The sequence below is a fragment of the Dama dama genome, chromosome 11 (assembly GCF_033118175.1).
Source record: "Dama dama isolate Ldn47 chromosome 11, ASM3311817v1, whole genome shotgun sequence".
Classification (NCBI taxonomy): domain Eukaryota; kingdom Metazoa; phylum Chordata; class Mammalia; order Artiodactyla; family Cervidae; genus Dama; species Dama dama.
In genome coordinates this window covers 77,743,454-77,759,172 of record NC_083691.1, presented here as the reverse complement: position 1 = coordinate 77,759,172, position 15,719 = coordinate 77,743,454, and the positions used below count along the sequence as shown (strand labels likewise).

The 15,719-nt window shown below is 38.1% G+C and overlaps 1 protein-coding gene across 3 annotated transcripts in view; it reads right to left on the bottom strand.

Moving 5' to 3' along the window:
• The window catches only part of THADA (THADA armadillo repeat containing), a 327,677-nt gene that overhangs the window by 294,684 nt on the left and 17,274 nt on the right, over positions 1 to 15,719 (bottom strand). For all 3 annotated transcript variants that reach the window (XM_061155511.1, XM_061155510.1, XM_061155509.1), the window contains 6 exons: positions 15,052 to 15,272; positions 13,384 to 14,081; positions 11,570 to 11,721; positions 10,285 to 10,440; positions 9,282 to 9,404; positions 4,306 to 4,429 (listed from right to left, as the gene is read on the bottom strand). In XM_061155511.1, coding sequence (XP_061011494.1) covers positions 4,306 to 4,429; positions 9,282 to 9,404; positions 10,285 to 10,440; positions 11,570 to 11,721; positions 13,384 to 14,081; positions 15,052 to 15,272 — 1,474 coding nt within the window. The remainder of the gene's footprint in view (positions 1 to 4,305; positions 4,430 to 9,281; positions 9,405 to 10,284; positions 10,441 to 11,569; positions 11,722 to 13,383; positions 14,082 to 15,051; positions 15,273 to 15,719) is intronic.

Genomic DNA, 15,719 nt, shown 5'->3' with positions numbered 1-15,719 from the left:
TAAACTATTCTCTCAATTGAAAATTTAGCAGTATAAATTCAGCCTAGATATTTACCATACAGTTCAGTTCACTTCAGTTCAGTGGCTCAGTCGTGTCTGACTCTTTGTGACCCCATGAATCGCAGCACGCCAGGCCTCCCTGTCCATCACAAACTCCCGGAGTTTACTCAAACTCATGCCCATCGAGTCAGTGATGCCATCCAGCCATCTCATCATCCTCTGTCTTCCCCTTTCTTCTCCTACCCCCAATCCCTCCCAGCATCAGGGTCTTTTCCAATGAGTCAACTCTTCGCATCAGGTGGCCAAAGTATTGGAGTTTCAGCTTCAGCATCAGTCCTTCCAATGAACACCCAGGACTGATCTTCAGGATGCACTGGCTGGATCTCCTTGCAGTCCAAGGGACTCTCAAGAGTCTTCTCCAACACCACAGTTCAAAAGCATCAATTTTTCGGCACTCAGCTTTCTTCACAGTCCAACTCTCACATCCATACATGACCACTGGAAAAACCATAGTCTTGACCAGACAGACCTTTGTTGGCAAAGTAATGTCTCTGCTTTTTAATATGCTATCTAGGTTGGTCATAACTTTCCTTCCAAGGAGTAAGCGTCTTTTAATTTCATGGCTGCAGTCATCATCTGCATGTGATTTTGGAGCCCCAGAAAATAAGGTCTGCCACTGTTTCCACTGTTTCCCCATCTATTTCCCATGAAGTGCTGAGACCAGATGCCATGATCTTTTTTTTTTTTCACATTATACTAAGGATGCCATGATCTTAGTTTTCTGAATGTTGAGCTTTAAGCCAACTTGTTCACTCTCCTCTTTCACTTTCATCAAGAGGCTTTTTAGTTCATCTTCACTTTCTGCCATAAGGATGGTGTCATCTGCATATCTGAGGTTATTGACATTTCTCCCGGCAATCTTAATTCCAGCTTGTGCTTCTTCCAGCCCAGCGTTTCTCATGATGTACTCTGCATATAAGTTAAATAAGCAAGGTGACAATATATAGCCTTGATGTACTCCTTTCCCAATTTGGAACCAGTCTGTTGTTCCATGTCCAGTTCTAACTATTGCTTCCTGACCTGCATACAGGTTTCTCAAGAGGCAGGTCAGGTGGTCTGGTATTCCCATCTCCTTCAGAATTTTCCACAGTTTATTGTAATCCACACAGTCAAAGGTTTTGGCGTAGTCAACAAAGCAGAAATAGATGTTTTTTTGGAACTCTCTTGCTTTTTCGATGATCCAGCGGATATTGGCAATTTGATCTCTGGTTCCTCTGCCTTTTCTAAAACCAGCTGAACATCTGGAAGTTCTCGGTTCATGTATTGCTGAAGCCTGGCTTGGAGAATTTTGAGCATTACTTTATTAGCGTGTGAGATGAGTGCAATCGTGCGGTAGTTTGAGCATTCTTTGGGATTGCCTTTCTTAGGGATTGGAATGAAAACAGACGTTTTCCAGTCCTGTGGCCACTGTTGAGTTTTCCAAATTTGCTGGCATATTGAGTGCAGCACTTTCACAGCATCATCTTTCAGGATTTGAAATAGCTCAACTGGAATTCCATCACATCCATAAGCTTTGTTTGTAGTGATGCTTTCTAAGGCCCACTTGACTTCACATTCCAGGATGTCTGGCTCTAGGTGAGTGATCACACCATGGTGATTATCTGGGTCATGAAGGTCTTTTTTGTATAGTTCCTCTGTGTATTCTTGCCACCTGTTCTTAATATCTTCTGCTTCTGTTAGGTCCATACCATTTCTGTCCTTTATTGAGCCCATTTTTGCATGACCTAAATCAAATCCCTTATGACTATACAGTGGAAGTGAGAAATAGATTTAAGGGACTAGATCTGATAGACAGAGAGCCTGATGAACTATGGACTGAGGTTCGTGACATTGTACAGGAGACAGGGATCAAGACCATCCCCACGGAAAAGAAATGCAAAAAGGCAAATGGTTGTCTGAAGAGGCCTTACAAATAGCTGTGAAAAGAAGAGAAGCAAAAAGCAAAGGAGAAAAGGAAAGATATTCCCATTTGAATGCAGAGTTCCAAAGAATAGCAAGGAGAGATAAGAAAGCCTTACTCAGCGATCAATGCAAAGAAATAGAGGAAAACAACAGAATGGGACAGACTAAAGATCTCTTCAAGAAAATTTCCCATACACCTAGGTATAACTATAAATACAGTAGATGTACAGAAAACTTTTTGGTAAATGGATAATCAATCATTCTCAGGTAAAACTTCATTTCTAAATTCAGTTGTAGCACCACTGAAATTCCATGAACTGATGGGTACTCCTGACTTTATTTACTGTGGATGTCGTAACAAATCACCATGACCTTGGTGGCTTAAAGCCACAGAAATCTATTTTCTCACAGTTCTGGAAGCCAGAAGTCTGAAATCAAGGTGTCTGTAGGGCCGTGATCACTCTCAAGGCTCTAAGGGAGAATTTATTCCTTGTCTCTTCCAGTTCTGGTGGCTGCCAGCATTCCCCAGCTTACAGCCTCAGCACGCCAATCTCTACCTCCACTGTCACAGGACTCCTTTTCTTTTTGTCACGTTTCTCTCTGCCTCTCTCTTACAATACCACTTGCAATGGCATTAAAGCCCATCCAGATAATCCAAGATTATCTCAATTTAAGATCGTTAATCGTATCTACAAAAATCCGTTTTCTAAGTAAGGTTCAGATTCTCATGAATTCTAAGGATTTGGTGTGGGTCTCTTTTGGAGGTCATTTTTCAGTTTACTACACTTAGCTTAATCACGTGATAAAATTTATCATCATGAATAATGGGACAAACCAACATCATGCATCTCCTGTTATCATGCCTACATCACCTATCCATTTCCCTGCCAAAAATACACAACCTGAATCAAGTCATAAGAAAACAATAAAACAGCCCAAACCAAAATACATTCTTTCAAAATGTTAATGTCATGAAATAAGGACATTTCCAAACTGAAAGAGCACAATAATGAATTGTACTGTGTGATTTTGGAGTAATTCCTGGATTGTGGAGGGAAAAAAATTTCCTATAAAAAGTCACTTTTTAGGACCACTGGTACAATCTGAATAAGAACTGTATATTAGATAACAGCATCATATCAATTTTAATTCTGGAATTTGATCACTGTGTGATAGATAGAAAATTTAAAAAACAGTGAGGTAAAGCAAATTTGACAAAAGAGCAACTTATTAATCTAAGTAGAGAGTACATGGCTGAACTATTCTTGAAACTTTGCTGTTAATTCCAACTTTTTCAAAACAAAAACTTGCAAGAAATGGGTTTTCTTCAAATGAAGCAAGCTATATTAACAGCAAATAACTGTCTCTCTGCCAAATAATTACCCTTTGCCTAAAAATTTAAACAGAAAAAAAATCCATCTATAGTGTCTGGTCCTTTGGCCATTCTCTCCAAAAGAGCAAGACATTTTCCTGTTTGTCTGCAGTCAAGGAAGACTGAGCACAAAGAAGAAATCATCATTAAAACACATATACACTCATTTATGGGGATAAAAAGAATCATTTCTTGTCAAAATGAAAATGAAACAACTCAAAGAGGGAAATTAAATATTCATCTTCTTGAGTACTTCACAGAAGGAGAAACAAAGGGTACAATTAAACCAGAATGCGTGGAAATGACATCCTTATATTGACTTTTCGAAACCAGATTGAGATGAATGAAACAGATAGCAAATAAGGGGAACCACATTTTAACCACAAAGACTCACTGAGGAATGTTATACATAAAAGAAACTATTATTATTTTAATTGCTTAAACTTAAGAGAACAGACTGGGCACTATCCTAAAACAGCAACACATAAATTAGTGGGATGACGTTAGCAACTCTTCTCATAATAAGCATAATCCATGAAAACTGCAGTTTCAGGTCTACAAATAACAATCTAAAAAGTTTCTCTCCCATATGCCCTTTACTGGCAAACTGAATTATCTCCAAATAAGAATTATATAATGAGACTTGTTGTTTAGTTGCTAAGTTGTGTCTGATCCTTTTGCGACCCCGTGGACTGTAACCCAACAGACTCCTCTGGGATTTCCCAGGCAAGAATATTACAGCAGGTTCCTTCTCCAGGGGATCTTTTCAACACAGGGATCAAATCTGTGTCTCCTGCATTGGCAGGCAGAATCTTTACCACTGAGCCACCAGGGATGCCCCTTAAACAGACTAATACCTCCCATAAGAATCTAAACAAAAGACAACAAACCTGAAACTTCAAATAAAGCAAAATGTTGACAAAGTATGCTTTGCAAGAAAACATTTTCCCCAAACATGACTGAAAACTTACCTTCTGGCACAGGAAAAACTTCAGCAATTGAGCCTAAAATGGTTAAAGCTGAAAATCTAGTTGGGTAGGAAGAGCCAGGAAACAATGCTTCAAAAAGACTATTGCAAATGGATGACATGAAATTCTAAAAAAAAAAAGAAAAACAACAAAAAATAACATTTGTAAACATAATTGTGCTAACTCACAGTAGGTGGGGAAACAGTGCAAACAGTGGCTGACTTTATTTTTGGGGGCTCCAAAATCACTGCAGATGGTGACTGCAGCCATGAAATTAAAAGACTCTTAACTCCTTGGAAGGAAAGCTATGACCAACCTAGACAGCATATTAAAAAGCAGAGACATTACTTTGCCAACAAAGGTCCATCTGGTCAAGGCTATGGTTTTTCCAGTGGTCATGTATGGATGTGAGAGTTGGACTGTGAAGAAAGCTGAGTGCCAAAGAATTGATGCTTTTGAACTGTGGTGTTGGAGAAGACTCTTGAGAGTCCCTTGGACTGCAAGGAGATCCAACCAGTCAATCCTAAAGGAGATCAGTCCTGAATGTTCATTGGAAGGACTGATGCTGAAGCTGAAACTCCAATACTTTGGCCACCTGATGCGAAGAGCTGACTCATTTGAAGAGACCCTGATGCTGGGAAAGACTAAAGGCAGGAGAAGAAGGGGACAACAGAGGATGAGACGGTTGGATGGCATCACCGACTCAATGGACATGAGTTTGAGTAAACTCCGGGAGTTGGTGATGGACCGGGAGGCCTGGCATGCTGCGATTCATGGGGTCACAAAGAGTCGGACACGACTGAGCGACTGAACTGAACTGAACAACAGGTTATCTTGAAAGTACCATTAGTATCATTCTAAAGGGTGAATTTTTTTTTTTCTGCTTTAGAGAAAAAAAGGTTTTCAAAGCAATACTAGATGTTCACTTTGCTTGACAATTCAGATTGGCACCCTTGACCATGGGCTCATGACTTCAATGAATCCTATCTTTATAGAGTCAACAAGAAGTACAGAAGAAAATGGAAACACTCATTAAAAAGATATGTGTACTCTCACATTCACTGCAGCATTGTTTACAATAGCCATGATACAGAAACAACGTAAGTATCTATGGATGGATAAACAGATAAATAAGTCAGACAGAAAAAGACAAATGATCTCACCGTATATAAAATAAAATAAATTAATTTTAAAAAGCAAAACAAAAACCAAGCAATACAGAGAACAGATTGACAGATGCCAGGGGTGGAGGGGGGAGGCATTGAAAAAACGGTACAAGCTTCAAGTTATAAAATTACATGGGATGTAATGTACAATATGGTGACTATAGTTATAATATATAATACTTTATCATATATTTGGAAGCTGCTAAGAAAAAAACTTTGTATAATTTTATATGGTGAAAAATGTTAACTAGACTTAGTGTGGTAATCATGTCCCAATATATACAAATAATGAACCACTGTACTATAGACCTGAAACTAAACATCAGTATACCTGATTTTTTTAAAGTTAAAAACAACAACAAAAAGTACAATTCTAACTGTAGTCCAGACAAGAAAAAAAATTTTTTTTGGTGAAAACATGACCCATTCTGCCTTGACTTGTGTTAAAACTGTATGAATACTGATTTTCTTCACCAGAAGCATTCAAGCATCGAAGGTATGTATACTTTCTAAAGTTTTAAAATGACCAAAGAAATATCCAATATATATTACTTGATAAATGTGATACCTAAGTACTTGATATCTGACTATAAAGACACAATTCAAAACAAAGAACCAACTATTTTACTGTCTTCTATCTGCCCCTTTGAGATTGTTACTGTGCCTTTCTGTTTATACAACTGATCAAAAATGAAAACTTTTATGCAATTAAAAAAAAAAAGCAATGTGGGAAATACTTCATCCAAGATAAAATATTCTTCCTCTAATTAAAAGAAATAATTATAACTTCTACATGAGGTCAAAGAAAAAACTTATAAAGAAAAGCTGTTATCCTCAAGACTCTCATATATTGCTATGCTCCAACCACATATAACTCATCAGCATATAAGCAGCCCCAGTCCCTGTCTTTAGACAGGATCCCTGCATTTATTTCTTCGGTCAAGGATAAACAACCTTGGGGATTTATCCTGTGGGCCCTAACTACTTTATTCCTTTGAAATCCAATAAACTAGTTTTACGGAGGAGGCAATGGCACCCCACTCCAGTATTCTTGCCTGGAAAATCCCATGGATGGAGGAGCCTGGTAGGCTGCAGTCCATGGGGTCGCGGAGAGTCGGACATGACTGAGCGACTTCACTTTCACTTTTCACTTTCATGCACTGGAGAAGGAAATGGCAACCCATTCCAGTGTTCTTGCCTGGAGAATCCCAGGGACGGGGGAGCCTGGTGGGCTGCCGTCTATGGGGTCGCACAGAGTCGGACACGACTGAAGCGACTTAGCAGAAAACTAGTTTTAATTATAAATGAGTAGTATATTCAAGAGCAACAAGTTCATCCCTTAGGAATTATCCTAATTGCAGTGTCAATTATACTTTTAGAAATAGTTCTTCTTTCCCTCAACCAGACTGTAACCACAATGGAGGCAGGAATGACAGTTTATGGACTTCTGTGTCCTTAGTCCCGCACATAGTGTCCTTCACACACAGTAAGGGCTCAATATATATGCTCTAATCTTTTTCCACTAGAAAAGGCTTCTGGCGAGGCTTCCGGATACCTTGGCCTAGCATTCAGAACTCTCTACTACTCATTCCCAACTTGATTTTCCAAGTCATCTCCCGTTATTCAATTCCTCTATCCCTCAGGTATCTTATGTGTCACTCATACTAGTGAACCCACCATTCCCCAAATTCCCTGTACTCCCTTACCTCCAAGCCTTCACTCAAGCTGGTACTAAGGGGAAAATTATTCTGATTTGGTTGTCCAGAGCAGATCTGGATTCGAGTCCGGCCGGCTCTACCACTTCTGGGCTAAGGAAACTTGGATAGTTTGCTTATTCAACTTTTCCAAGCTTCACTTATCTCACTGGTAAGTGACAATAATAATTTCTGTCTCAGTTTTATCATTAAAGAATAAATGAGAACACTGATATAAAGCATTTTATGCCTTAAAGTACTGTAGCTCAGAGATCCCCAACCACTGGGTCACAGACCAGCAGCAGTCTGCGGCCTGTTAGAAACTGGGCTACACAGCAGGAGTGGAGTAGCGGACAAGCGAGTGAAACTTCACCTGCATTTACAGCCACCTCCCATCGCTCGCGTTACTGCCTGAGCTCAGGAAAACAAGCTCAGGGCTCCCACTGATTCTGCATTGTTGTGAGCTGTCAATTATTTCATTATACATCACAATGTAATAATAATAAACTGCACAATAAATGTAACACACTTGAATTACCCTGAAACCATCACCCACTGCCACCCCAATCCATAGAAAAATTGTCTTCCACAAAACCAGCCCCTGGTACCAAAAACACAGGGACTATGTACCCAAAAGGTTGGGGGACCACTGCTATAGCTAATGTATTTTTAAGTACACTAGCTATTATTTAGGTATGAAATAACCTTCTTCACTAGACTAGAAGACACCTTTTCCAACTCATAGCCTCCTCTTCTCCCATAGCAATTAGTTTGTTGATTAGCAGAGTCTACCAGACACTGCACACAACACCCACTATTCTAATGATGATCATAAAACAGCTCCAAAGTTGCAACCTTCAAAAGCCACAAGAGTCTACCATTGGGAGAAAATGTCAGAACTAGGAGACTGACTCAGATCAAGACTCTGAAGGACTGGTTTTCAAAAGCACAAACTAAGAAACTGCACATACACAAAAATTCAGAATGTCATCCACAAAATTGGTTTTGTGTTTCTAAGTACCTAATTGACATTTCACAAATATCATTTTATTCCTTGCAAAAAGGAAGCAAAAGAGATGTGCTTCTGAAGGACTAAAAACTAACTGCTACACACACACAGTAAAAGGTCAGTATAGTTACTTTTACTGATGCCCAGCAGAGTCTTTTAGAGTGATTTAGAGTTTACAGACAGCATTCCTGTTTAATCCTCAAAACCAACCTTTTTAGAGAGATTATTCATCCCACTTATAGACTCATTAAGGTAAGCCAAGTGGTCAGTGACAGAATTGTAAGTAAATTTATGTCCATCAAGTTCACATTATGACTTTCTTAACTTTTGTTGTTCAGATTTTACAAAGACGAAGCTAATTTCAACCTCTGTATAGGAATATTCTTCTTTAGATAATGTTTAACCTTAAGTAGATGAGTGAGTATGTCATGGTTCCACTCTACCATTTATTATACCTGTTTCCCTAAATGAAATAAAACAGGTGAGCTCTGCCCTCTATCTGGGTCTTAGGAGAAAATATGCATCTGCTTCTGAGAGGACAGATCTGGAGAAAGAAACCAGTGAAAAGTTCATTCTCTTCTGATGGACACAAACAGAACCCTGGCCTAGACTACAGCTGCTATATCTGGGGTTCCATCCAGGACATTAACTCCAGTGCCCTAAAATCCAGTCCTATTCTTCAAGCCCACTTCAGAACAGGATAGAGAGGAACCCCGGTCACAGGAATCACAAACGTCAAGCCACTTTCATGTTAGGACGATAGCGGCAACAGGTCCAGACACAACAGTCCTCTTCCTTGGGGAGGGGGTGGAGGAGTCAGGGCTGCAATTACCTTTTACAAAAAGTACTAAATTTATCTGGCTCACATAAGTTGTCAAATATCAAGGTTAGCCCATTAATGTTATTCTGTAAAAGCCTTCAAGTCCAGCACTGGTTCCACAACTCAGGCTATCTTAAGAGAAGTAACAAAGCACCAGAAGGAATATGTAAAACCCAGCCTGAAGGAAAAAAGCACAGAAATACTACTCAGCACGAGTGTTATTTCTCTTTAATGTAGATGCAAAATTGTTTCAGGTGTCTTAAAAATCTGTATGTCTGGAAATCACCTACCTTATACTGCCGTAAAGAAACAGAAGGGTCTTGTCTGGTTGACTCATTTCCTGGTTCATGTTTGGATTTACTTTGCTCCAGTTTATAAAGTACCTGAGAGCCTTCCTGTATCCTACAAAACAACTTTGAGAAAAAGAAAAATGAAGTGTATGTGAGCCACATTAACCTGAAATACCAGCTTGAAAGGCAAAGGAAGAACTTTCTAAATTTTTCCGACTAAAACTTCAGGCAAGGGGAGTACTGCTTTTCAAACTCTTAGTATTTACCACAGTGTTTCTTTCTGACAGCAAATTAACATTGACATTTTTAAAACCAAAAACTCAAGCATTACTGCAAATCAGAATACACAGTCATTAAACCACAGTTCTCCTATTTCCCTTAGGTCAACGTGAACCTAAAGATGATGAGGTTTACTCACTTCTATCCTCTACCAACTCTTCACCTCAGAAACATTTCAGGTGATTAATTTAAGCTGAATGATTCAATAAAGACCATTGCTAAAGGCACTTATAGAAACGATAAAAATACAAGGACATCGTTTCTCTTCTTACTAAAGTTTTCTTAAAATATCTTACACCCTGGACTTCCCGGTGGCCCCATGGTTAAGACTCCATGCTTCCACTGCAAGGGGCACAGGTTTGATCCCTGGTTAGGGAACAAAAACCCCAAATGCCATGAGGTACAGCCAAAAAATTAAAGTATTTTTCTTTACACACTGAAAACTCTAGTGCTAGATATTTTTTTTTTTTTTCCTTTTAAAAAAAGAGTTCAAGGTTGATTTATTACACCAAAGCGAATGGACTTTTTTCACTCTGGATTTTAGCCCAAATGTAAACTCAATTGGATCACAGAACAAGCAATTCACAGAAGTGCCATGAAGAGCTCTGGTAGTCCAATTCCTTGACCCTTCTTCCCATGCTCTCCCCAAATTTGGGCTCTTTTGAAAAATAATTTTCAGGGCAAAGTTTACCACTTTCCTACACTTTCTGAAGAGAAATTTTACCTTTTTAAGAAGAGAACAAATCTGTTGTCGCACTCCTGGAGACTGACTGTTAAGATTGTATGTGATAAAGAACTGGATCCACTGCATTTCTTCTGTGGAAACGATTTCTGTGCTTCGATTACTTTCACAAAGCAAGCCTAACGTATCGATCCGTACCTAAAATACACCAAAGAATAAGATGTTCATTTTTCAATGACGTAAGTGTTAGTTGCTCAGCTGTGTCCAACTGTATAAGACCCTATGCACTCTAGCCTGCCAGGCTCCTCTGCCCATGGACTTTTTCAGGCGAGAATAGTGGAGTGGGTAGCTATTTCCTTCTCTAGGGGATCTTCCCGACTCAGGGATCAAACCTGGGTCTCCTGCATTGCAGGCAGATTTTTTATCATCTGAGCCACTATGGAAGCCCCAAAGACATAAGCAAATCCTAAACCACTTGACATGTAATTATTTACACAAGGTATCAAAAAGAAAAGAAAGATAAATCTCAGTGTACATATATGCATTTCAGAAAGGTCCTATAATCCCAAAGATTCTGTGTTACTTCTTATAAAATTATTTCATTAAATGTATAAACTGAGTATTTATAAAAGTTAAAAATCTTAAAGATTCTTATTCCACAGTAATGCTTAACTACATTCCTTTTCCTCAGTGACCATTCTGCCCCAGGACCACATCACTTCACTCTATTATTGCCATGAACTTCTCACTGGGTTTTTTGCTCCCACTCTGAAAATTCATCTCTGTTTCCATTCATGCCACTTTCCTGGCTAAAGGTGCAGTGACTCTGGCTCCCAGTTACCAACTGGATAGAACCTGAAGTCTTCAGCCTAGCACCAGATGCATCCATAAAATGGACAAAGTACTCCATTCTCGCCAAACAATGCCCTTAGTCACCCTCCTGTCCTGGTTTACTTGCATCCTTCCAGTATGAGTGGGCACCAGGGCTTCCCTGCCTCGAATCACATTTATCACTTTCCTACTCAACCATCACCTATACTCAGACGAGTCTCTTCTTCTAAGCTTTCCAAGTTCTTATGCGTAAAGATATACTTGTGCTGTCTTTTAAAAGACTCTCCACTTGTCTTATGCAGGTTTTCTTATTCCCTAAACTAAACTTTAAGTAGCCCAAGTGCAATGTCTACACGCTTCACATCCTTCTTATGGAGCCCTTAAAACAGTGTGGGCATAATGTTGGGGGCTTCCATATTGCACTGCTATTAATAAAGGAATAAATGAATCAGGGATCTACTGCATGTATGAATTCCCAGCTACACTGTTTACTTACTTGGCAGTGCTGGTGAATTAAGCCTTGCTTTACTCTTGCGCTGGACACAAGGTCCCTCCAGGCATCAGTTGCAGACTGAAGATGTCCATGAGCTCGAGCTGTTCTTAGACAAGCCATCAAAGCTCCCAAAGCCCCTCTGCTGTCATAAGATCCTAAGGATGGAAAAGATTACTGTTGCCTCAAAACACAGCAACAAAGACCACCACTGTGCTATTAACAACTTCAACAATCCCCATGTTTCCCATCAACATTGTTATTTCATGAAGTAAAAATTGTATTTTTAGCTAAACTCTAACATTAATTAATGTTCCTATTATAAAATCATTATTTAAAAGGATTTAATAGGTCTTATGTCAATGATTTCTGTAAATTGAATCCACTTATTGTTAACTTTAAGAAATCATAATTTTTTGCTTATCCTTTTACCTTTTCCTTGACAGAAAATAAACCAGCAAGTTAATCAGGAAAAAAAAAAAAAAAAATCAGGTTTAATTTAATCAGAAATATTTAAAACAATAAAAATAACTAAAATGATTTTCAGCCAAAAATAAGAAAAACACTTCTGTGGCTAAACACCATTATTTCTCTAAAAACAAACACTGAACCTCTCTGTATATTTTGGAGTTACTGTGTCTTCTTAGTAAAGAAGATAAAAGGGGATCACAAAGACCCTGATGCTTTCAGAGGCCAGGACATCAGCTGTTACTAAGAGGACAGGGAGCTCTGGGCTAACAGGAGACCTTGATTTAATATAAAGACTGTCTAGCTTCAGAACAGACTCATGGATCCTCAGCTTTAGATGGTTTCTCAAAAATGCAAGAGGGATCATTGTTAAAGATTATAAATAATGGCTCTTTTCTGTGTACAGGAATCAAATCTTCCAGCTATCTCATGGTTTCTTTGAAGGATTGAAAGAATAACTCAAATTTTATTTGGAAATAACTTTAAAATGTGATGCAGGGTACCTATTCCTGCTACATTAAATAGAATATAATAAATGTAAGATTTACATGATGAATCAGGATCATTGTTTTATACACTAATTACTAAATTATGCTTTAATGCGATTTCTTCAAAGTTACTGAATTCTTTGGGAAGCTAAATAAATTAATTTAGCAGGCTAGAAATCCCATCACTACCTTTAACAAAGATTTGGTTACTAATGAATTAAAGTTAATAGTGAAAATAGTATACTGAGGATTCTTTCTCTGTGCTTAATGATGAGGGAAAAGTTACCAAAATTTTCTTATGAAAATGAAAGAAATGGATAATTTTTTAATAATAAAAAGTAAACTTTGAAAACAAAAACAAAGCTACTGAATTCCAGTGGGATGTTTATACTTATTCTCAATAGCCAGAGAGAGCTTTTTCCTGAGGTCATGCTTCTAAATTTTTCTCTCTTTCCTAGAGACAAGTACTTACTACTGCTAATTTACCTGTCTTTAACCTTGCCTACATCAATCTGTAATTACTACTTCAACCAACTGAATAAGTAAATTATATAAAACACACAAACATCTACTTCAGGCTGACAACCAAATAATAAAAACTTGGTAAAATGAATTAAAACCTAGTAATAAAGGAGTCATAACTGCAATCAATCTTTAGCTTGCAGAAATGACGTTAGCCAAAAAACCTATTCAGCTGGATACAGGAACATTCATTTCACTACAAAATTTCTATCTTTAATATCCTCCTTTACTATTTATAGACATGGTAATATTAAAATTTGAATATGGCCAACGTCTGCCTAGGTACCTCTATTTAAGCAGCCTAACTAGAAATTACTAAAACAAAAAAATTCATTTTCTTACCAGTTTTAGCATCAGCAGAAGTCTGAAGAATCTTTACCATGTAGCTTAAGCTCTCAGGGTTGCAGTTCAGTAATTTTGGCAAGTAATAATCAATTACATAAGATTTCTGATCCAGATTTCCTTCACACAGTACACAAAGGAGAGGAGAAACCCAAGTTTCATGCCACTTGTCAATCCAAGTGCTGTCGACAGCCTGGGATTTCAAATGACTCTTATGATTTTTAAACATGGTTTCCAAGAGGTCGCTTGCATAAGGCACCAAAGACTGGTCCCCCATCACCTCTAAGATTTGTGATGGAATAGTTTTAGCTAATGCCAAAATATGCTCAATTCCTATGAAGTCTACTAAACAACCGAGGCATGAGTACTTCCCTTTACTATGCCATTCCAACTGCAGAAGACTCTCAGTCAGCTCAAAAATGAAACGATCAGCAGACAAATCTGAACCTGACTCTTTTACAGTGAGCTGGTGCATTTGGAGAATATTTCTGAAAATGATTTTAGTTTGGTGTCTCAAAGCATCCAGTGGATGTTCCCAGTGGGTATAGACATAGTCCAAAAGCCTCCTAACCACATCTGCATTCCCATTCAGGCTGTCCTTTAGGCCTGGGGAACTTGAGTCAAGGACTTGTATAGCTGAATTAGTCCAAGATGCCAAAATCCTAGACAGAAACATTTCCAGAGTGGACTCCTTGATCCTGAAGAAAAATGAGGCACATTAGTATAAACTGACAAATGAAAGGAGTCTAATTTTATAATCATTTAGACCTTAAAAATATAATGATCATAAAATTGAATTATCATTATATTTACAACAAAAATACAATACAGCCAAAACAAATCTCAAATCCTTCCATTTTGAAAAAGTTAATCCAAAAAATCACCCAAAGAAACTTGATTCATTATTTTAATTGTGGTGATGGTTTCACAGGTGTTTAAAAATATACTCAGGGGCCAGGGAGGGGGGAATATTAGAGTGAATCAGGTTTCTCTGGGGGGAAATGAAATTATTCTAAAGTTGATTATGGTGAGAGTTGTACAACCCTATAAATATACTGAAGAAAAATAACTGAAATTGCACAATTTAAGTAGGTGAATTGTATGGAATGTAAATTATACCTCAATAAAGCTCTTATAATGACTTTAAAATGTACATAACTTACATTAAAAAAAAAAAACACACAAAGTACAATCCAATGAAGTCAGAGACCCCATTACAGTTCTGGCTTGGGTGCTTGTAGGTAATATGCTGTTAGGTAAGCATTTACTTTGCTAAGCTTCATTTTACCCATTCAATAGATTGGGTTTCCTATCCTATCTATCAAACATATGAGGATCAAACTGAACTACCTATGTTGAAGTTATTCATAAACTCAAAAGCATTATTCATATAGAAATATTTATGGTTTTTAAAAATGCTTACATAAGAGACTGAATGCTAAAATTAATTTGACAATTTGTCACAAGTTAACCTCCACTAAAATTTCTCTCTGTTCCATCATCCCATCTTCTCCTGTTCTACTTTCACACCCACTTCATTCTCTACACATGTCTCCCTTTTAATTTAAGATTACTCTGACCACTGTTCACTGAATTACTAAGCAAGTTAACTTAGCTGCCATCTTAGTAACGTCTGACAAGCAAAGCAAAATATGAGACGAAACTCACTGTGAACTCAAGGTGAACAAAACATGCACAGTATTCAAGAGCAGGGCCTCCCCACTGGGGCCCATCCTGCCCTCCTGCCAATCCAACATAGTGAGTGTCCCCTGACAGAGGAAGAGGAGAGCTGAGGGGGGAACATCAGCACAACAGAGGCTCTTGCAGCAGCTCAAAAGCCACTCAGGGGCACTGGTGGGGTCCACGGAACGGAGAAGTACACTGCTTATCTGCAAAAATACAACACAGTTGATACGCATAAAGCCTCTAAAACTTTCCAGAGATACTTCAAGATATAAATCCAAAATGCTCTCTCTCCTGAAACATCCTAGGAAAAACAGCTGAACCTAAAGGCAAAAAGCCATAAGAGTTTAAATTATCAAAAGGAAAAAAATTAAATCTAAGTATATGAACCATTTTGCTGGTCTGAATGTACTGGGAGAGCACAACACATTGCCACCTGCAGGTGGATGAGCGTACTTACTAATGCTTTTTTTAGAGCTGGTTTGAGAAATTAGAATTTTTAAACTTTTTCCTACTTTGTGTGAGCTCATAAAACAGTACACATCTATTTTGCATAAAGTAAAGTTGCTCTTAGTAAAGAACTAAAATAAGTTTCCTCCATAAGAAAAAAATACTGCTAGTACTAAATCCAAGAATTATGGCCCAAATTATGA